Genomic DNA, 23,475 nt, shown 5'->3' on the forward strand with positions numbered 1-23,475 from the left:
CACCTGCCTAGAGATGGCCGCACTATCAATGGCCTGAGCCATCCCCCATTAATCACTAATAGAGAAAATGCCTGGTCAGGGGGTGGTGGTGCATGCCTTTAATCCCAGGCCTTGGGAGGCAGAGGCAGGAGAATCTCTGAGTTCAAGGAAGGCCAGGTCTACAGAATAAGTTCCAAGATAGCCAGGGCTACACAGAGAAAATCTGTCTGAGGTGTGGAGGAAAGAAAATGCCTTACGGGCTTCCCTGCACTTCAAATTTATGGAGGTATATTTCTTTTTCTTATTTTATTTTATTTCATCTTTTGGTGTTTCAAGAACCATGTGTATCTCTGTGTAGCCCTGACCATCATGGAACTCTCTGTAGACCAGGCTGGCCTCAAAATGAAAGAAATCCTTGTCTCTGGTTCCCAAATACTGGGACTAAAGGCATGTGCCAGCACTACAATGGGGAGGCATGTTCTTAATTGAGGTTCCCTCCTCTCTGATGACTTCAGTTTGTGTCGAATTGACTTAAAACTCGCCAGCATACCGTGTAACCACACACACTAATGAAGATTTGTGTGAGTTCACAAACAAATGAACACAAATAGGAAACCGTGAGGAGCTGGGAAAACAGTAGAGACATCTTGTCAGAGAATACTAATGGTTGTCGTGAGCAGTTCCAATCACTGGGGAAATGTGTACATGACATGTGTCCTCTGACATGTGAGGTCAAGGGTCTTAACCTCTGTGACATCTACAGAAAGCCTGATGACAGCTCTGACAGGTATCAGGGGGCTACAGATGTCACCTAGCAGGAGACACATCTTAGCCACAGTCCACCCTCGTCTCCATTCCTAATACTTCCAAGAGTGAGAAGGCCTCAGCTGGGCAGGGATATTGTGCAGGCCTCAGCAGCCCTTGGGACCTGCAAGGTCATATGCACAAGGAAGACAAGACAGAGTGGACAGCTCATAAGTGGGCCTTGGCGCTAGGCACCTCTTTTCCAAAACAGTTACCGGATGCAAATCCTGTTTTGCTTGACTAACCAGTAAGTCAGAAGGTTCTTGGTTTTCTGAGTCTTTGACAAACTTCATCTGTCATCGCTGATGGAGATAAAGTGACAACCATGAGCCTTTGACAACAAACTACTTAGTTCTGACTTAAGAGACACTTGGGCTCTTTACTTTCCAAAATTAATACCAGACAAGTTACATAAGCACTTATATAATTTAAACAGGGAAGGGGGTACAGGAGGCTGAGAGTTTGAAGCCAGCCTAGGATATGTGGGAAGATACTGTTTATTTTATGGTTTTTTGTTTTGTTTTGTTTTTTTTCAGACGGAGTTTATCACTCAAACAATCTTGGCTGTCATGGAACTCACTCTGTAGAGTATGCTGGCTTCGAATTCAACAGAGATCAGCCTGTCTCCCTCCCAAGTGCTGGGATTGAAGGTGTACACCGCCTGGCTGTTGGTTTCATGTCTCTTTTTTTTTTTTTGATTTTCGAGACAGGGTTTCTCCATAGCTTTTGGTTCCTGTCCTGGAACTAGCTCTTGTAGACCAGGCTGGCCTCGAACTCACAGAGATCCGCCTGCCTCTGCCTCCCGAGTGCTGGAATTAAAGGCGTGTGCCACCACCGCCCGGCTCTGGTTTCATGTCTTAAGAAAGGTCTTGTTTATGGACTTGAGAGAAGTGAAAAAGACCTTCAACCCATCTACCCAGCATCTGTGGAGACCTCCTATGTGCTGTCCCTGGTATAGAGTGGCACATACCTTGCTCTCCTGGGCCCTTAGACATCTAAGGGACACCAAAATCAGACAATGCAAGGGGACTTAGTGAAGAGGCGAGAAGGTTTAGGGCCCAGTGCTCTGGTGGAGGCTTGGTGTCTTTTAGATAAGAGTGGTCCAGGTGCACTGAGGTGTATAAGCCATGTTCCATTGCTATGACAAAACACCCAGGATAGGTATATGGGAAAGAAGTTAATTTGGTTCATGGTCTGGAGTCTTGAAAGTCCAAGACAGAGCAGCCATATCCACCCAGTGCCTTGCCCTGTCTGAGCTCCTGGTGCAGAGCAGAAGGGCAGCATGAGGGGTGGGGAGGTGGGGCTGGCGGAAGACAGTAGGAGAGCAGAGGCTACACATGCTTTACAGCCACACACCATGCACTGCCTCTCACCTGCCACACTGGGGACCAGGGCACAAGATGGCGTGTCTTTGGTGTGGCCTAGCCATGTGGACACGATAGCAGGCTGTCCTTCTGATTTGGTGGTTTTGGATGCAGTTTGGGGGATTAAGCATCGAACTCCCAGCCAGGTGAAGGGCGAGCACATAAGACATGAGGGCCGAGCATTTGGAGGCCCGGGCTCTTCCTGGAGTCATGCTTATGGGGACGTGGTGCCCTACCTGGTACAGAGATGATCTGGATGACAAACAGGCCAGGGTAATGATGTGTTCTGGTTTCCAAGCACAGAGTGGTCAGGGGACTGGCAGAGTCCAGAGAAATGAGGGGAAGACTGGGGCTTCCCACATGGAATCCCTGCTTGTGAGAGGCTGAGGCAGGTGTGTCCCCAGTTAACTGTCTGGGATCCCTTTGCTCACAAAGGTAGAAATGGGTTCAGGAAGGGGCACTCTCCAGGTACTGGATTGGGCAGCTTCCATTGCCCTCCAGGTGTCCCAGCAGGAGCAGAAGCAGCTGGCAAATGGGAGCAGCAGCAGGAGGAACCCTCTAGTGAACAGACCACACCAGCATGGGACCCAGAGCCTCATGGGTAGGAAGTCAGACCTTGGCACTCAGCAGTGCTGTGGCTCTTGGCCCTGGTGAGGCTCTTGTGTCTAAAGATGCCACAGCTCCCTGGACCTCTTTGTCAAACATGTCCTGAAGTTTCTGTCCTCTGGATCTGTCCCCTTTGATCCTTCCTCAGACTCTGCTCTCTGCCTCTCTTGCTGTGACCTTTCCTTTTTCTGCCCTGTCCCTGTCCAATGCTTCTGCTAGCACACATCAAGGTGCTTGCTTCCTGACCCCTCAACTGTCATTCTCCTGCCTCAGCCTTTTGCTCCACTGCCAGCTGCCTCCTTCTCCATCACTGTCCATTCAGAAAATGACCATGAGCCGCTTGGAGTATGAACTTATAGTGTATTTCCTGCTGGCTTGGAACTCCCTGTGGTGACCAAGCTGACCTCAAACTCGCACTGGTTCACCTGCCTCTGGCTCCATAATGTTAGGATTGAAAGTATGGACACCACACCAGGCAGTTGTTAATGAATATTAACAATGCTTCCTACCAGGCCCAGGGAAAGCAGAATTTGCCATACATAGACATACCACACACACACACTCCATTTTCACGGTTATGGGCTCAAGATGAAGCTGGGTAAGAACCTGTCTGCAAAAAAACAGAAACATCAGCAAAGACTGTAATAGGTCAAGTTTAGCTGGATACTGCATATTTTTATCCCAGTACTCGGGAGGCGGAGGTGGGTGAATCTCTGCAAGTTTAACACCAGCCTGTCTACAGAGTGAGTTCCAGGACAGCCAGGACTATGTATAGAGACCTCACATAAAACAAAACAAGCGAAACAAACAGAACGACAACAACAGAAAGATGGAGCTGAAGATGACTCCGACAGCAGGAGGACGTCAGGGTTAGAGTCGGCTTCAATGGAGCCGTGAAGCAAGTGAAATGTGGTGACGGGCGGAAACGGTCAGAGCCGGGGTTCCCAAGTTGTCCGTGGTCTCTGAACTGGCCTGCCATACACATGACCCCTTGAGCTTGTAAATAAACAACAAATTCCCCGGGGTGACGGGGTGACAGAGACCTCATTTTGGAGACCTAATGGAGGGACCTGGCCCTCTCCCTGCTCATCACTTCCTTGGTCTTCACATAACATGTGACCTTAAGCACAGCAGTAAAAGCCACCACGTTGAGCCAGGGCCCTTTGTTGACCAGGATCTTATCCTCTTGCCAAAACACACATCTTCCTCCCCCCCCCCCCAAGGGAGGTTCAAGCAGGGTTCAGGGAGGGGCCTGGAGAGCTCAGACTCAGCCCCTCCCTGCCCCCGAGCAGCCCAGGGTGGTTACAAAAGGTGCCCGAGGTGGGTAGGAGCACCTGCCGCCATTACCATGAAGCTCACTGGTGCTCTCGTGTTGCTTGGGGCTGCCCTGCTCCTGACTTCAGGGGGAAGTGGGTACTAGGGTGTGAGTGACCTCGGGGAACTGGGTACTATGGTATTGATGTCGGGGATGCAGGGTCTCCAGGGCTCTCACACCCTCACTCCCCTGGAAGGACATCTGTGTTCTGATAAAGGTTTTCAAAGAAGGATCACCTTTGTATTCTAGATTGTGGCATTTGCCCAGCTTTGAAGGAGGAGCTTGCTCTTTTTCTTGACTCATCTGTGCCTGACTATGTGGATTTCGCGAGGCAGTACAGGAACGAATCTGCCACAGTGGAAGTTCTTCAAAATCTGAAGATCTGTTCTGATAACAAGCTGACAGAGGAAGACAAGGCGAATGTGCAGAGTTTGGTGGTGAGTTCTCTGTGTGTCCTCATCGGAGCCTGTGTGCTCACCTGCTCACCCCAGCTTAGGGATGGAGCCTGTGTTCCTCCCCAGCACTGCAGCTCCTCTGTGAATCCAGAAAGATGTCAGGAGGAAGGGGCAGGAAGGACACTGGCTGTACAGCTCAGTCAAGCCAGACCAGACCCCCAGGATCCCTGCCTCCATGGTACCAATTGGTCTCTATCAGGATTCCTGACCCAGCCTCCCGAGTCCAGCAACAGCAATGCCTGACACCCCTTCTCCAGCCCAGATCTATTATCCTTACTTTTCAAGTCTACCACCACACCCCCAAACACTCATCATTTTTCTTGTCCCCTGGATCTCTGAGGTCACTGTGTAGAATCCAGGCATGGGACACTCAGCTAAGGAATCTACCTGAATTCCCCCTTGTCCCTAGAACTGGTCATTTTCAAGGCTACAGCCACATACCTCTGAGGTCATCATGTGACAGGAGTCAGTTTACTTTGGGGCTACAGCTGCCCGCAGGCTCACCTGGTGTCCCGCCAGGTCCTCCCTAGCTGCTTCTCCATTCTGCCCCACATGTGCCCATGGTGTGCCGGGGGCAGGTGGCTCTTCCCATCAGGCTGGATTAGAGGCTGTTTACAAGGCTCATCCTGATGTGGTTTGTTGGAGACAGAATGGAGAGAAGACTCCCTGAGCTAAGTCAGGACCCACGAGCTGTTGCAGACAGAGTGCAGGTCCCTCCCAAATGGTGTCCCGTGTATGACTGCTGAGATCTCCCTCACCTCTGACGCTTCGCCACCTTTCTCTTTGCAGGCGAAAATAGATGCTAGCCCTCTCTGTTGATGATTCCATCTTGGCCAGAAAACTCAAGGAAGTCACTTGCCTGCTCACCTGCATAGATGCGACAAGCCCTACCCCTACCCTCCATGTGTCTAAAACCAGGGTTCCCACAATAAAAGCCTTGCAATTCACAGGGGAGCCTGCACTGTTTGGATTTGAGGTTGGGCATTGAGTGGGTTGGGACATCACAGAACAACCAGTGAGACTTTGAATTGTTCCTGCTGAGTTGCAGCGCTGCCAAAATGCCCCTGCAGAATGCATTAGGGGATGTAGGAGACCACAGTCACCAGAGTGTCTGTCACTCTCATGGGCCATGGGCCATAGGGCACATACATGACATCCACGAACGAACTCCCCAGGAACATGGAACAGAGAGGCCGAGTGTCTGCTGAGGATCACACAGGCTCCAGACAGCAAAATTTGTGTCTTCCCACTGCTTGGGTCAATGGCCAATTGTGTATGTATTGTGTGTGTGAGTTAAAATTCTCCTCTGGGCCTCTGGAACCCATGTATAAAACCCACCCACAGCTGGGATGTGGGCGCTGTCTCAGGCTTCTGGGACCATGACTTACTCTGTTATTATATTTGTTTGGGAAAGGGGGATAAGTAATAGTGTGTGTGTGTGTGTGTGTGTGTGTGTGTGTGTGTGTGTGTGTGTGTGTGTGTGTATAGAGGTCAAAAGTTCTCTCCTGCCTTGCAGGTCCCGGGGCTTGAACTCCGGTTGCCAGGGTAGGGAGCAAGTGCCTTTACCTGTTGAGTCATCTAACCAGCCACACAACTGACTTTATAAAGGGTCAGTTCACACATCTGAATAGAAATAAGGGAATACTATTAACTCAAAGGTCATCAGGTGAACACATTCTTGGTTGCCTGTGTAATCTGATTTTGTAGCATTGGAGAATATCTGAAATAAGGACTCTCTACACTTCTGTGGTTGGCTGCAGTCCATTCCAAGGCAATCACGGTACGACATCCCTTGTTGCAGGAGCTACACCAGGACTTCCGGCCACCAGCGAGGCTGCTTGCCAAGGATCTGTGCTTACCCATGTTCCAACTTTAGGGTGTTCTCCCATGAAGGGTCATGGCTGGAGGATACTACATTACCCAAAAGGCTCAGCACTTTGCGTCCTAGGAAGCACTTCCGGCGGCTCTCCTGGCGGGTATATATTTAGGTAATCTCAGAGTCTGATTTTGTGCTGCCTCCTCATGTAGGTTAACTCGGAAACTTGAGAATACGCCGCTTAGATGACACCAATACTGGACAGCACGGGCCAGCGGAACTTCGCTGGGTCCCAGCCCGGAGCGGCTTCGCTCAGCTCCAAGTCTGCAGGTGGCGGCCGCCCTGAATAACTTGGCCAGGGATGGTGCTGTGGCCCCGGGCGGAGCTTGCAGACCGCCCTATGCTCTTCTGAGGTCAGAGGCAGCCCCTGCCCTGGTCTTTTCAGCCTCACCAGGCTGATGCGGACTGGGCAGCCTGGTTGGTGGAGGTCCCGGTCTGTCACCCAGTGCAAGGGAGGCTCGAGAAGTTTTCTCTACAGCAAGACTCACGTGTTGAGAGGCGTGGAGATGCGCTTCGGAAGAGATAGAGACGGAGATGTTGAGCCCAGGGACTTTGATTCGAGGGCGCTGGTGCCATGGAAAGCTGGAGACTATTATTTGTGTATGTGTGTGTGTGTTTAGCTCGAATGTATGTCTGTGCAGGTAACGTTCAGTGCCTCGGGAAACCGGGAAAAGGCTTATGTCCCCGGAGACTGACGTTATGGACAATTGTGTTCTGCCATGTTGGTGCTGGGAATCGAACTGGAGCCCCTGAAAGAGAAACCAATCTCTTAACCGCCGAGCCAACTCCTGCCTTTTATACCTATAAACCAAAAAGAGTCATAAGTCAATGGAAGAAAGGAAATGCTGTCAGGTGAAGTGGAAAGTTTGACTGGATAATTTATTGAAAGTAATGTTAAGAGTTAGGTTTGAGCCGTACCCTGGTGATGCACACCTTTTGATCCCAGCATTCATGAGGCAGAAACAGGCGAATTTCTGAATTTGAGACATGAGACCAGCCTTGTCTACGGAGGGGATGGGGAAGGAGGCGGGGGTGAAGAAAAGGAAAAATAAAGTAAGAAAAGTAAAGAGAAAAGAAGTAGATTTGGGGCGTGTTGAATCTGAACTGGTCTAGAGAACTCTGTGTGAAGGCATTGAGTGTATGTCCAGAGTTCAGGACAGAATGGACTGACTGGAGACTCCTATTTTGGTGACCTATATGTAGAAAGAAGTAGAATTTAGTTCTATGTAGGAAAGGAATAAAGTGGACCGTGGCAGCGTTGCTGGGAGCAAGGGATATCCTCCCCCATCGGATTGGGAACCCTGAACTCATCTCTCAGACTGAGATGGCATCACAAAGACAGACAAGGGGAAGTCACGTTCATGGAGTAGAACTGTCATTGGCAGGGGACCAAGGCTGCCAAGAGACTGGCCATGAGATGGGGAGGAAAGCAGAATAGTGAAGGTGACACTGAGACAGGGACCTGTACCTGTGACCACGCCCCACACTTTTGTGGTAACCCACGGTGGGTCCTGCAAGACTTCACTTGGGCTGGTGGATAAGCTTATGGGTAAATGAGAGGGTTAGGGATAACTACAAGACCAGCGAAGCTGGGTTTTGATGGCTGAGATAATGGGGAAAGCCTGTGAGCAAGGCAAAGTTCCCCCAACTACTGTGCCCCAGGACGGGTCTGATACAGGACGGCATCCAAGTTACACAGACCATGTGTGCAGGATGCCTTAACCTTAGGTGTGAGCCGCAGGGTTGCTGTATCATAGGAGATGAAAAACAGTGGGAAAGAGTTGATCAACAGAGTGATGTTCTTGAAGGGGGTGTAAACTGATATTCCCAGAACCAGGAGAGGAAAGGAAGCCTGGATTTGTGCAGGTAAGGACAAGCAGATTGTGGAATGCAGACAGGCAAGGAGTAGGTTGAGACCTTCATCTCATACCCACTGCATAGATGGTATTTATCTGCTCCGGTAGACACAGGATGACCAATGAGAGAAGGAAAATAGGGCAGCTCTGGCCCCAACCTTCTATTCTCCTGTGAGGGTATGCATGGTCACAGTGGCATAGGTAGCTGCTTTGCAGCGTTGGATAGACCAAGAGTAGAGGTTCTGTTTAGGGGCAGTTTCTCTCATCACCACAGTAGGGCAGTGTGACCTTTCAGGATGTGACCCTGGACTTTCCTAGGAGGAATGGAAGCTTCTGCATGAGACACAGAGTGGATAACTTTGCCTTGAGCCAGACTGGGTCAGTTCCCTGCACTTCCCCTGCCAGGGCCTCCTGGCCTGGGCTCTTTCCCTTTTTCCCAGGAGCTACTCTGCTTCTCATGGTCACTGCAGATCCTTCTTCCTTCTTGGTTTTCTTGCATAGGTGCTGTGGGTGGCAAATGGGCTGAGTACTTGCTTATCTTATTCAACTGCTCTGGATAGGAGTCTTCAAAGACCCAGAGATGCACCCGGCAGTCCTTCCTTCATCCTGGCAGAACCACTGCTGGAAACTGTTCCTCCTGCCCGCATCTGCCACTCCCCACCTGCTGACATGTTTGTCTTACCTGATTTGAGAGACCAATGGGCTCTCCCTCTGTTTTCTCTCTCTCCAGTACATGCTAGGCAAGTGTTCTACTGCTGAGCTGCATCCCCAGCCCCGAAAGATGCCTTCTCATTGCTGCTTTCCTGGCTGATGCTCTGCAGGGCAGGGTCACCTGTGCTGCTACTGTCCACTTTACCTTCATTGTCCTCTGAATAGGACCTGTGCCTTCCAGGATTCATGTACTTGTCCAGCTGGAGGAACAAGTGTGGGTGACTGAAGGGGCAGATGTGACCCCAGGTTTAGCAAGACAGCCCTGGAGGAGGACTAGCTCTGGCAAGAGAAGAGTGAGGGCCATTGCAAGTCAGGGCTGGCTTGTGATTGGTACCAGGAACCTGCCCTCTGCATTAGTGTTTCTTACCAATGACAGGAACCATGTCTCACTTCATTCAATTAGCACCCATTCCTTACTTTTTGTTGATTTGCCAGGGCAGCTCTGGCTTTTGGCTTGGGTGAACCAAACATCTCAGGCCAATTCCTTTCCATGTCTTTCTCTGCAGTGTTCTCTCACAATAAACTATCTACTCAGTGTGGTATGGATGCCTGTGTAGTCTGTGGGCCTGTTCTCAGTTGCCGTTTCATTTCCTGGGTGTGATGGACCCCAGCATCTCATCAGTGCTCACACCTCACCAACAGAAAAGCCTTGTTGAAAGCCATCTGCAGAGAAGTGAGTCCGAGGCCGCCTGCCCTTCCTGAAATGCCCACCATCACTGTCTTTGCCCTACTCTGAAGCTCCGTGTGCGACATGGCCATGGTCAATACAATAGAAGCTTTCTCTTGATAACTTTGCCGATAGCCATTACAGAGTCTCATGCACGCATTCTCAGAAATGTAAGGCCTGCATTAAGTGGGGCCATTTCCTCCCAGGAGGTTTCCATTGCCTTCGATATTTTCTATTCTCAGGTTTCAGATTTCAAGTGGAGACCGAGGCATATTTTCAAAGTGATCAAAAGTCAAGGTTACCACAGCAGATTATGTCATCCAGAAATCCTACCCTATGGGATGTGTGGCATGGTCATGAAACATCTTGTTCTGCAGGCTGAACAGCAGGGTTACATTCCCGACACAAACTGCATACGTGTGGACATGGGGAAGGCAATTCTCCTTCAGTGTAAAAACCTCCAACCCCAACACAGTGGAAGGAAAGGTCTCAGTGACGATGAAGACAAGAATCCCTGAGTAAGAACCACACAGTCTCCAGTGCAGAAATCCCTTAGCTATGTGAAGACGGTAGAGAAAACTCAGGCCTTCTCCTGCATGAGACCAGAAGGAGCTTACCTGTACACTATGGATGCTGGGGACCCCTCTCAGTGGAGGTAAACATTGCAGATGCAGTGAACGTGGGGAACAGTCAGCCACAAAAATGGGCTTCCTGAGCACCAGAGTATCCAGACTGCAGAACGGCCCTATAAGTGCCCTGGATGTGAGAAACGTTCATCAGACAGTCCCATCGTGTCAGGGATAAGAAATCTCACTCTAGAGAAAGGCTCTCTGCGTGTCATGAATGTGGGAAAACCTTCAGCCTATGATATTACCTTGTTCAGCATGAATAGTTCCACCCTGGGGACAGCCCATATTCCTGCTGCAGATGTGGGGAGGCCTATCATAGCCAATATTTACTTCTTCAGCACGAGAAAGTGAGTTCAGCAAATGTGGCAAGTTCTTCAGCCAACACTCTGGCCTTATTGTGGATCAGAGCCAGGCACACAGTGTAGCAGGTGCTGGTGCATGCAATAACTGTGCAGAATGCTTTAGCCAGAATTCTGACCTTGCCATACACTGCACAGTTCACATCATTACACCCCCTACCAGCAGCCACGCTTTATAAAAAAAAAATGAAAGTGGAAAAGCCTTCACCTACCAACATAGACTTGGTCAACATCAGCGAGATCACACTAACAAAGGCTTCATGAGTGTACTGGCTGTGGCAAAGCCTTTAGCAGAAAGTGCACACTCGTTGAGCATCATAAAATCCACAGCACAGGAAGTCCTCATGAATGCATGGAATGTGGAAAGTTTTCCAACAAAACTGTAATCTTATTCAATATCAGAAAATTCATATAGGGTCAAAATTTAACTAGTATAACATGTAAGAAATTCTTTGGCAATAGAAACACCCTTGTTCGGCATCAGAGAATCTTCTTTGGAGAGAGACCTTATAAGTGTGACAAGATCTTCAACCAAAGCTTTGACCCTATTTTACACTGAAGAGTCACACTGATGAAAAGCCATATGAGTGTATTCATTGTGGGCAATATTTTAGCCAAAGATCGCACCCTAAACATGGGTAAGAGAGTTCACTCTGGAGAAAGGCCTTAAAATGTACGGAGTGTGGGAAAGCCTTGAGCCTTTAACTAAACACTTGCTCAACCCCAGAGAATCCCTACTGGGAGAAACATTATGGGTGCAGTGCAAGTGGGAAACTCTTCACCCCCAAATCCAGCCTCCTTAAACACCAAAGAGTCCACACTGAAGGAGGCTTTAAACCAATGGTTCCCCCTTTCTTTGGTACTAGAAAATTCACTTTGAAAAGGGGCCTTGGAGTTCAGAGAGCATGTGACATGTTCAGACAATTTAATGAGTAATAGCAGAGATAACTCTGAAGGGAGCCTTTGTGATACAGCCATCAAGCACAAGCTGACTGCCATCTGGACATCCACACTGGAGATGTGAGCTGTGGGAGACAGGTATGTGAGAGCATCAGTAGCTCCATTGCACTTTTAATCCAGACAGAGCCCTCTACACAGTTACATCACTACTGGTACTTGTGGCTGAAGCTATCCCACCTCTACAAGTCAGCGTGAATCGGATCATTCAATGCTTAGAGAACCCTGGCATGTACTACCTCATGTGTTATCCCTGGAGGATAGCAGACAAGGAGTAAGCCCATTACATTCTGCCACAAATACATCCATACTCTGGGTTTGATTAATAAACAGGAGGGCAGCATATCCAAGAATGTCAGTATATAAATGTCCTTCTGGAATATTGTGCTCACTGTAGCTCTGAGAGGTGAGGGTGCACACACAGTCTCAGGCCTTCCCTGGTTGTTTCCCTTTTGATACTCAGAGCAATGGCAGATATTCAAATGTTTCTGGATTCCCTGGACTATGTGGGCCAGAATGAGGAGAAAATAAAGAGATGCCAGTCCATGTATGTAACCTGGGACTCACAGCCAATCTTTATTGCTCATGATGTTCTGTGTCCTTCAAAGTAGGCCTCTCTCCCAAAGAGGGCAGGACAATAGTGCACTTCCCAAACTTTCTTGTTTTTCAGTAGAGAGGGAACCCATATTTTTGTGCTTTTAACCATTTTGTCTGTACTAAACCTTTTCTTTTATTAAAGTTCACTTGAGGTTGAATTGATGTTCCCTGTGCTGTGTGTAGTTAAAGTATAAAATGAGTTTTATGAACTCTTCCTGCAGTCTCGATGATGAATATCTTCATAGCTCCTAATGTTCCTTTTACTTTATAGCACATGTTTTAATTTTAGTTAATTTATTAATTTTTAAAAAATATAGGTACCGCCCCGCCATGGAGGAGCTTCAAAACGGCGCGGCGCTGCCCAGGCGCGGGCGGGGGAGGCGGCGGCGCCAGCCGCAGCCCCACGTCGGGTCGGTCTTGGCCCTGCCCTCGAGGCCCCGAGGATCCGCAGGCATCGGAAAACTGCGGCGGCCCGCGTGGCCGCGCTGAGGGCTCGCGCGCTGCTGCGGAAGGCCTCGGCCTCCAAGATGGAGCCGGCCGCGGGCGCGCTGGAGGCGCCTGCCGAACGGCGGAAGCCCTCGCGCTCGGCGGAGACGCGGCCGGCTTCGGTGTCCGTGCGGCCCCGAGTGGAGGGACGGCCCGCCGTCTCTCGCCTCCTGGGCACCCCGGCCCCCCTTCCGGGCCGGCGCGTGGATGACGCGGAGCGGCCGTGGGACTCGCCGCTGCAGCAGGTGTTGGCCGAGCTGAACGGCATCCCCAGCAGCCGGAGGCGCGCCGCCCGCCTCTTCGAGTGGCTCCTGGCGCCCCTGCCCCCGGATCACTTCTACCGGCGCCTGTGGGAGCGGGAGGCGGTGCTGGTGCGGCGGCAGGACCCCAGTTACTACGGAGGCCTCTTCTCCACCGCCGACCTGAACTCGATGCTGCGCCACGAGGACGTGCAGTTCGGGCAGCATCTGGACGCCGCGCGCTACATCGACGGGCGGCGGGAGACCCTGAACCCACCCGGCCGCGCCCTGCCCGCCGCCGCCTGGTCCCTGTACCAGGCCGGCTGCCCCTTGCGCCTTCTCTGCCTGCAGGCTTTCTCGCCCACCGTGTGGCAGTTTTTGGCCGTGCTCCAGGAACAGTTCGGGAGCGTGGCCGGCTCTAATGTTTACCTCACGCCCCCCAGCTCCCAGGGCTTTGCCCCCCACTACGACGACATTGAGGCTTTCGTGTTGCAGCTGGAAGGTCGGAAACTCTGGCGTGTCTACCGACCGCGGGACCCAAGTGAGGAGCTGGCTCTGACATCTAGTCCCAACTTCAGCCGAGAGGACCTTGGTGAGCCGGTGCTACAAACGGTGCAACCTGGCGACCTGCTTTCTTTTCCTCGGGGCTTTATTCATCAAGCCGAATGTCAGGATGGAGTCCACTCTCCGCACCTCACCTTGTCCACCTTCCAGCGCAATACATGGGGTGACTTCCTGGAGGCTGTGCTGCCCCTGGCCGTGCAAGCAGCAATAGAAGAAAATGTGGAGTTCCGCAGGGGTCTGCCTCGAGACTTCATGGATTACATGGGGGCCCAGCATTCAGACTCTAAGGATCCGAGAAGAACAGCTTTCATGGAAAAGGTGCGGGGCTTGGTTGCGCGCCTGGGACACTTCGCTCCTGTCGATGCTGTGGCCGACCAGAGAGCCAAAGACTTCATCCACGATTCTCTGTCCCCCGTGTTGACTGATCGGGAACGGGCACTGAGTGTGAAGTTCACGGGCTCCCAATTCGCTGAGAGGCTGGAGAGCCTGTCAATGTAGGGGCCCAGTTGAGCACAGAAACAGAAGTCCATATGCTCCAGGATGGCATAGCTTGGCTGGTGGGTGAGGGAGGCCGTTTGTTCCTCTATTACACGGTGGAAAACTCCCATGTTTATCATCTGGAGGAACCCAAGTGCTTGGAAATCTACCCACAGCGAGCTGACGCCATGGAGCTCTTGCTTCGCTCCTCCCCAGAGTTTGTGAGAGTAGGGGATCTGCCCTGTGACAGCGTGGAAGACCAGCTTTCCTTGGCAACCATGCTGTTTGATAAGGGGCTGCTGCTCACCAAGACCCCTCTTGTCTGAGTTAGTGTCTTGAGGATGGCTGGAAAGAATGCGGTCGTGATTCTCCCTCCACCACCGCTGGCACCTTTTTCTCCCTTAAAGAAGTCATGGTCTTACCTTGCTGAGCATCAGTATGGTTACGTTTACCTTTATGGCTGCTTCAGTGTCGCAAAGCTCGGACCCTTTTCTAGGAGGAACCTCTTCATCTAGGTACAAAAGTAAACAGAAATTGGAGCAGGGGGAAAAAGCTGTGTCTGCGCAAGTAACGACCCCTATCATTTCACAGTACCAACTGCATTCCCTGCAGGCTTCAGTGTGTTGTGTGGCATTGGCTGTGCCAGTCTGCTTGAGACCTTAAGGGATTTTTGTATGGAAGTTGCTTCTCTGCGTTCTCTTTCATCAATTTGTTGGACGGGACGGGGTCAGCATGCTAAGTTTGTATGAATGTTAGAAGATTTATTAAAAAGCGCCAAAGACTGTTTTTATATATATATATTGGTACTTTGCATGTACACCTGCATACCAGAAGAGGGCATCAGATTCCATTAAAGATGGCTATGAGTCACCACGTGGTTTCTGGTAATTGAACTCAGACCTTCTGGAAGATCAGCCAGCGCTCTTATCCACTGAGCCATCTCTCCAGCCCCTTCTCTCCCTTTATAATCTGTTGGAGCCCGTGTGAGTCCAACACAGATTTCCTAACTGGACTGGAATGGAGTCGTGAGGAATAAATCAGACGCAGCTTACACAGTCATCATGGAAGGGCAAGATCTCTCCTTTATTATCATCACATCAATTGAGCAGGAAAACACATTAGGCTGTCTCCTAAGCAACCAGGTGAATGGGCTCAAGTCAAGTCCACATCAACCTGTATGCTAGCAGTCATATAGGCCATGAATTAGCATCTCTATAAGACATCCTCCAAATTACAAAGGGAGAAAGCACCAAACCTCTTAACTCTTAAGTCATCAGCTTCAGCCAACATCTCTTCTCAGGTAATCTACATTTATAACAAAAGAAACTAGGAGCAGCACATCCTGGATGTTTTTAAACAGAGGCGGCTTGTCTGCAGAGTTCGTGACCACCTCAGACCAGGCTTATGGCTCTTGTGCCATACAGAAATATGGGCCTACAATAATCTCTCCTCTCCTCACTGCCCATCCCAGTGTTTACTGGCTGATTTTACTATAGATTTGTTTTCCTCTTTCAGAAGTTCATGGAAATAAAATAAGTGTCTTTCTTTCCTGTATGACCATAAAGATTTCTCCCTTAGAATATGAGTGCTTGACTGATGTATTATAAGACAGCTTTCTCCTGCATCATTCTCCATAGTTTGTTCATCTGTTAAGGGACAATTTGATCCCTCGAGTTTGAACTGTTCCAAGTGAAGCTGCTATGCACATTTCCCTCTTAGTGTCTCTGGTGGGTTAACATCCAGGCATCAAAGGCCTGGGTGTCTAATTTTACCCATGAGGTTTTCCCTTAGAGACATGACTGATAGCACAGGAAGGTGGACAGTGAGAGAACATAGTACTTACATGTTCCCACAACAGGGCCTACGCCATGACACACGGCCTCATGAGATGCAGGTGTTGATCAGGAGCCCTCATCCTTTGATTGGGAGTCCACAGGCAGAGTAAACTTTCTAGGGTTTCCTGTTCGGAATAATCCCAACAGATTTCAGATTATAGCCATGCTGGTCCTGAGGTGTTGATTTGGAGAAACACTGGCTTGGGTGCTAAAAGAAGACAGTCTGTGCATGCAGGAGTCGCTGGTTTGCACATGAGAGCTGTGTTCCTGGAGAGGCCCTGTGGTCTTCTAAGTCAGACCAGCCTTCCTTAGGTAGCATTCAAGCTGTCACATACAGAAACTGATGCACACAGCCCTCTGATCAAAGGCTATGTGCATGTTTATATTACACACTAACAGTCTGTGTCCTGTCCTTATGACTCAGTTCCTCAGCATGCTCACCAACATTGCTCTGCTCAATTGCTCTTCTCAATATTTGCACTCTTATTAGCTGTGCTATTATTTTGTATCTCCCTAATCACTAATAGTCATGATTTTTGTTTGTGTGTGTTGCTATTCCTCTCCATTTTAGTTGTCTGGATGTTAGTGTGTGAGTGTATGAGAGAGCACATACATGCACATGCCACAATGTGCTAATGGGGTCAAAGGACAATCTCGGGTGTCACTCCTCACGTACCTTGTCTAAAACAGGTCTCTGTGGCTTCTGGGTATTCACGTAACTCCTCTCATCTCTCAACAAGAGCACTGGAATTATGGACGTATGCTTCCAAGTCTGGCCTTAGCTAGGTTATTTGAACTCATGGCACTAATGGCACAGAAGCACTCTACCCATGGAATCTTCTTCTCAGACATTTCTCTTCTCTTTAGTTGAGCTTCTACTGAAATAATCATTTTACCCATTCAAGTTTTTATTTATTATAAACTTTTGTTTTCATTTTTGAGGCAGGGTCTCTCTATGTAGCACTGACTGTCCTGGAATTTGCTATGTAGACCAGGCAAAGACAAATGGTGACCTTTCTTGCAGACCAAGAGAGTCTGATGAGCACACACAAGTCATCTGAGTCCAGCACTGTTGAGGACTGACCTATAAGGAGCCAGCTGACCTCTGATAAACCCAGATGCAACATCTGAGGAGATTGGTCTGCACCTCATTTCTAGCCTGGCAGCCTGGTGACGCCTGTAGCTGCTTCTGTTCTCTTTGCCCTCAGATAACTTCTGTCTTTCAGGCTCACTAAGCTGCAGTCAACCTGACATACTGGGAGCAAATGCCTTTCATCCTACCACTAAGGAGGCAGGGTTGGGAGAATCTCTGCATTCGAGCTCCCACCCCAGGTCTAGATAGCAACAAAAAAAGCTGCAATGACTTTCACATGATCAACTGGTGGGTCAGAAACAGTCTCTCTGCTCTGAGCGCCCACAAAAGTCATTTCTCTCGCTATCTCCGGTATCCGAAGATGTCACATGACTCCTGCACAACACACAGACATGGGACCCAGAGCTGAGCTGCAGGTGTTTATTAGAATCAGATTAAGGAAGAACAAGGAGTTTCAGTCAGGCGTTTGGATTTCAACTTCAGGACGAAAAGTGGACAGGGCAGCAAGGTGGCTCTCAGATCATTCGTCATTTTGCCGGGATGTTAAATTTGGAAAGGAGTGCTTTAATTTTTTCTGTAGTATCTATGGTATAGTATATCTTGCATTGTGGGCTCAGGGTAATGGTTTTCTGGAAAACAAAAAGACAGAAAGGGACAGAAGTGGTTACAGGCAAGGAGCAGAACCCCAACAGGGCTCCCAAGTCAACTCCTGCACAGGGAAGAAAATTCCCTGCAGGGATTCAGGGCTCCAGCAACAGCCTCTGCCCCAGGGAGCTCAACTCATCCACAGCTGTCAGGAGGAAGTCTGAAAAGCCACCCTAGCCAGGTGGGGATGAAGAGAGAAGTTCCCTAAGGCATGATGGGGGCTAGGTCTGGAGAGTGGTCAATATGGCTGAATTCTAACTTTGATGATGTCTCGTAACTGAGGATGTCTGTCAGCACATTGACTGTATGGCCGTGTTAGTAATTCGCCCCTGTGTGGATGTGCTGGAAGAAATTCCTTCCTGGAGAGTGCTGTGGTTTTGCAGGACCTGACACCCAAATTAAAAGTACTTTGGAAACAGAGAGTGAGAGATGCAATATTCTAAACATGCATCTCTGTAATCCAGCTATGCTTAATTAAGAGACTAAGGGATACCAGGAGTAGCTGGGTTGAGTAGCCACAAGCACTCTCTGGTGGAAATGGTGGTGGCTTCTAAGCCATGGAGGGAGGTTCTGGCTGTGGCTCTGAGGAAGCCAGTGGAAGGAGGGCTTCATCTGAGACAGGAGAGTAGAGTTAAGGGAGGCTCCAGAGAAGGTGACCCTAGCCAGTAGACAGAATTTTCAGGCCTTAGAGGAGAGTGGAGGTGAGGGTGCCCTCCCTGTGCAGAAGCCAAACAAGGACTCTCCTGTTTCCCTGCCTGCCCTGCTGTGGTGAGAACCCGGTGGTCACCCATCACTGGGGAGCGCTCTGCAGGACCTTGCATAGACAGACCGGATGTGGACCAGCATGCTGCACGGACATGTGCTAGGGTGGGCAGGGATTCAGTGCTCTGGTGTCCATTCCCTGACACTCGTGACTGGCTGCTTGGATCATTTGTTCACAGAATTCTACCATATGATGCATGTGGGCATCAGGGTAAGGAGGAAGTTACCGGAGGAAGTTACCAGAACTGTGGAATCTAGGAATTTGGCTTTCAATCCTCCCTCATTGTAGCATTCCTGGATTTTTTCAAAACCTTTTTTTTCCCCGTCAGTAGCATCAAACTTGGTAAGGACGGCATTCATTATTTCCTTGTTTCCAATGGCCATTGCAGTAAAGGCTTCAAAGAAAGGAATGCATGCTTCCGCTGCAAACAGAAGGACACCATTAACAGAGCTTAGGCTGGCAGAAATGGAAGCTTTCTTTCTTACCACTTCTACAAATGTCCTAACTGGCCTTCCACACAGTCCTGACTACACAAAGGCTGCTGTCTCCTAGATACAGCACACAGTTTCCATAGACACACACTACCAATAGAAGGGGCATGTATGAGTGTAGCAGCCTGCACATCTGACCTTCACATAAATCCCACACATGACTCAGCTTCAGCTGGATATGGAACTAGGGGTCCATCATCACCACCTCACCCCCGTCTCCCTATCCAGTCCATCCCAACTGTCACAATCCTGAAGAGAATACTTCAAGGGTCTTCTGCAGCACTCCTGGCTAGTGACCTCCCGGAGACCCCTAGATCTCCAAACAGATCCATAAGGAAGGAGATGGAATAAACAAGGGTCAGAAAGGCCATCCGTTCCCGTTCTCACTTGTCTGGAAGCCCAGCTCCCCGGTCACCAGCAAGGCCAGCAGAAGCAGCGTCCCCTTCATGGTGTAGAGTGCTAAGTGCTCTTCTCAGAGCAGATCCTGCTACTTATAAACTGCTGTCTTCCTGAGCCCAGTCCTGCCAACCCCCTTCCCACCTCACCCCCTATCTTGCCTCCGAGGAGTTCCAAATACCTTTGAGCAAGAACCTGGCACCTATGGATCCCCTTCCCACTTGCATGGGGGAGTGAGCTTAGGAGCCCTTCCCACTCTGAAGAACCAATGGTTGAAGACATCCTGTGTGATCACTTTCTGTACAGAAGTGGCTGTACCTTTGCCAGAAGATGGTTAGAGCTGACATTTGTAAGCAGTCACATGCTGAGCCAAATGCACTGTTGTCCTGGCTCAGCTGTCACCTCTGCTTCCTCTTCTGGCTCCAAGCATGTCCTCCTCAAGCTTTGAGGTGGAAACCACAGGGGTCAAGGATGGTTTCTGTCACTGTAGGTAGTGCCCGGAACACTGCATTTGCCTGAGTTCAAGATCTGAGCAGAAGTGTTTGTATCTGAGGGGGCCATACTGGGGACACTTGACACCTTAGCTGCTGCAACCTTTGGTCTAGACCTCTGAGAACATGGGGGAACCATCTGGGGCTTTTAGTGACTGGCAGCCAGGGTAGTCCCAGCGTGTTTGTTCATGTTGGATCCTCAGGGGCCGGTGAGGGTTTTGTTCTACAACCGCATCATGCTGCAAATTCCCCTCCCCGCCAGGGAGCTCATCCCCGTCATCCTGCTCTTGTCTGTCTCACGTCCACCAGTAAGCAGGCCTCAAAGAGTGGTGCAGGGCAGTTCTATATTCTGTCAATTATATTTTAAATAAAGGCTGGGTGGTTGATCACCAGGCCAGAAGTACAGGCGGGAAAACCGGACATGACGTAGAAGTGGAACCGTGAGAACAGGAGTGTTCTAGGAGGAAGGAAGCTTTGCCCACTCCTGCCCAGACCACCAGAAAAGCAGGACGTGACCTGCCCCACGGAAAAAGGTTCTGAGCCATGTGGCTAACATAGACAAGAATAATGGGTTAATATGTGTTGCAAGAGTTAATAAGAAGCCTGAGCCAATGGGCCAATCAGTTTATAACCTAATGTAGACTCTCTGTGTAATTTTCTTTGGGGCTTACTGGCTGTGGGAACTGTGCAGGATAGAAACCCCAACAAGCCGGCCCTCATGTTACAAAAGAGGTCTTAACAGTGGAGTCAATGCAGTTACAGCAGCTCACGGTAGAGTAAGGGATTTATCCCTGTAACATGAATTCTCCATTGTCCACAGCCCCACAGGCCACTGTGGAATGGCTGCGTATAAACTAGAGTGCTCCACTGTCCCCAGGCAGTGCTGTGTGTGTGGATTCTCTCAAGTTCAACTCAACCTACTACCCTCAGAAAGAGGTTTGTGGCACAAATGACATTGTCGGTTGGGCATCGTGTTAATCATTCCTGGAGGCAGGAGGTCTATTTTGTGTGATTGCTAATCCTGATGGTCATCGTGACTGGATTTAGAAATAACATGGAAACAAAGCTCTCTCTGTGGGAGTGTTTAGGCTACATTAATTATGTCTGACTTTTTGTGGGCAGCATAGGGTCATAGACAGAGTGGAAAGGAGAAAGCGAGCTGGGCATTCATGTCTCTCTACTTCCTGACTGTAGATGTGAAAAACCATGTCCAGTTCCTGCACCATGCCTGCCCCATCATTATGGACTGTATCCCTGCAAACTGTAAACAGTAAGCTGCTTCTTATCCTGGTTTTATCACTATCTCACTAACACAGTAATAGAGTGTTTCTTAGCACATGCAAAGCACTGAGGTTAATCCACCCGCCCCCCACAAAAATGGAGTGACTAAGGAGATGGCTCAGTGGACAAGTGCTCATTATGCAAGCCTAAGGATGTGAGTTCAGATCCCCAGGACGCTGTAAAGAGCTGAGTGTGGTGGCTCCACCAATGCCATGGGAGCTCCAGGTTCAATAACAGACCTCGTCTCCAACAGTAGGGTGGGAGGCAGTTGAGAAAGCTCAGTGATTAAAGGTGCTTGCTTCTAAGCCTGCTGACCTGGGTTCAAATCCCAGAACCCACATAGCTGGAGAAGACAACTAACTCCTGCAATTGTCCTCTGATACACACACACACACACACACACACAAACCATGACACCTGTGCCCTTACACATACACATGAACAGAAGCACAGAAACACACACAAGTACATGAACGCACACATGTAAATAATGTTTTTGAGAACTGGCACAAAGGAGCCTAAATGCGCTCCTGATGGTCAATATCCAACAATTTGAACCACAAACTAAATAACACCCTACTGGATTATACTAGAATTGTGAAGTAACATGAGTCCATGCTGGCATGAACGGTTGGATGAGCAGATAAATAGGAATGAATGACAGTGTTCTTCCAGAAGAAATCATGACTATTTCTAGATGTTCCTCTCCTCTGGGCAGGGGAATTACTTCCTTCAGTCCTTCAGTGTGAGCACATGTTTCCAAAGACAGAAGCAAGATGGCCTGGGCACGGCTCAGTCAGAAAAGTGCTTGCTGTGTAAGCGTGAATACTTGTATATGTGCAAATGTGCATATTCATATGTATGCCATATGCCTTAGTTAGATAACGATTGCTCAGCTGGTCATGGTGGTGCACACCTTTAATCCCAGCACTCAGGATACAGAGGAAGGTGGATCTCTATGAGGTTTTGGCCAGCCTGGTCTACAAATCAAGTTCCAGGACTGTCAGAACTATATCCAGAAACCCTGTCTTGAAAATAGACAAAGAAAAAAAGAAAGAAAGAAAGAAAGAAAGAAAGAAAGAAAGAAAGAAAGAAAGAAAGAGAAAGATTATTATTAATGTGCTAAAACACCATGACCAAAACAGTTCCTATTAATTAACAGTGATGTAATTAATGATAGTAATTTAATTAATAATTAATTATTATTATGTGATAAACCATGATTACCAAAAGCAAAATAAAGAGGAAAGTGTTTCAATTTCTTTGGCTTATACTTCAACATTGCTGTTCATCATCGAAAGAAATCAGCACAGGAGCTCAGGCAAGGCAGGAGCCTGGAGGCTAAGCTGATGCAGAGGCATTGGAGGGGAGCTGCTTACTGGTTTGTTTCCCATGGTTTGCTCAGCCTGATTTCTTAGAGAACTCAGGGCCACCGGCTCAGTGATGGCCCCACTCACAATGGCCTGTCCATCCCCCATTAATCGGTAATCAAGAAAATGCCTAGCCAGGTGGTAGTGGTACCCACCTTTAATCCTAGCACTTGGAAGGTCTATCTTTGAGCTTGAGGCCAGTGTGGTATACAGACTGAGTTTCAAGATGACCAGGACTACACAGAAAAACCCTGTCTGCGTAGGTGTCAGGGAGAGAAAATGCCTTACAGGCTTGCCTGCAGTCCAAACTTATGGAAGCATTTTTGTTTTGTTTAATTTTGTTTTTGTTTTTTCAAGACAGGATTTCTCTATGTAGCCTTGGCAGTCCTTGGAGCTCTTCTTAATTGAGGTTACCTCCTTACTGATGACTTTAACTTGTGTCAAGTTGATATAACTAGCCAGCATACCAGGTAACCACACACACAAGTGAACATATGTGCGTGTGTGCACACATACACACACATATGCACACACACGCACACAAATAGGAAAATATGAGGGTATAAGAAAACAATAGTGATATCTGGTAATAGAATATTAATGGTTGTAGTGAACAGTTCAAGTCAGTGGGGAAATGTGTAGAAGTCATATGTCCTCTGACATGTGAGGTCAAGGGTCTTAACCTCTGTGACATCTACAAAAAGCCTGATGCCAGCTCTGACAGGTAGCAGAGGGCTACAGGTGTCACCCAGCAGCAGACACATCTTAGCCACAGTCTGCCCTCGTCTCCATTACTAATACTTCCAAGAGCGAGAAGGCCTCATCTGGGCAGGGATATTGTGCAGGCCTCAGCAGCGCTCATGACCTGCAAGGACCACAGGACAGTGTGGACAGCTCATACGTGGGTCTTGGTGCTTGGCACCACTTTTCAAAAATGGTTACCACATGCAAATCCTATTACCAGTAAGTCAGAAGGTTCATAGCTCTCTGAGTCTTTGGCAAACTTCATTTGTCACCGTTGATGGAGACAAAGTGACATCCAAGAGCCTTTGACAACAAACTACTTAGTTCTGACTTAGGAGACACTTAGACTCTTTACTTCATAAATTGATACCAGCAAAATTTCATAAGCACTTACATGATGTGAACAGGGAAGTGGAGCCAGAGGA

General features: G+C 49.0%; 1 protein-coding gene and 1 pseudogene across 1 annotated transcript; one reads left to right on the forward strand and one right to left on the reverse strand.

The window, feature by feature from the left end:
- The first annotated feature begins 12,505 nt into the window (after nt 1-12,505).
- LOC130870196 (ribosomal oxygenase 1-like) lies at nt 12,506-14,712 on the forward strand (annotated as a pseudogene).
- Nucleotides 14,713-17,396: 2,684 nt separating this feature from the next.
- LOC130869156 (androgen-binding protein homolog) lies at nt 17,397-19,216 on the reverse strand. The gene is made up of 3 exons (XM_057761212.1): nt 19,156-19,216; nt 18,517-18,698; nt 17,397-17,498 (listed from the first exon to the last, which is right to left on the reverse strand). The coding sequence occupies exons 1-3, from the start codon at nt 19,214-19,216 to the stop codon at nt 17,397-17,399; spliced, it is 345 nt and encodes a 114-aa protein (XP_057617195.1).
- Nucleotides 19,217-23,475: the final 4,259 nt, after the last annotated feature.

Source organism: Chionomys nivalis, chromosome 2 (assembly GCF_950005125.1).
Source record: "Chionomys nivalis chromosome 2, mChiNiv1.1, whole genome shotgun sequence".
In the NCBI taxonomy this organism is placed as follows: Eukaryota; Metazoa; Chordata; class Mammalia; order Rodentia; family Cricetidae; genus Chionomys; species Chionomys nivalis.

Coding starts and splice junctions, on each gene's coding strand:
- LOC130869156 (XM_057761212.1), bottom strand. CDS start 19,216: ATGAAGGGGACGCTGCTTCTGCTGGCCTTGCTGGTGACCGGGGAGCTG. Junction 18,699..19,155: donor GGAGCTGGGCTTCCAGACAA/GTGAGAACGGGA, acceptor TTCTGTTTGCAG/CGGAAGCATGCATTCCTTTC. Junction 17,499..18,516: donor TCCTAGATTCCACAGTTCTG/GTAACTTCCTCC, acceptor TTTGTTTTCCAG/AAAACCATTACCCTGAGCCC.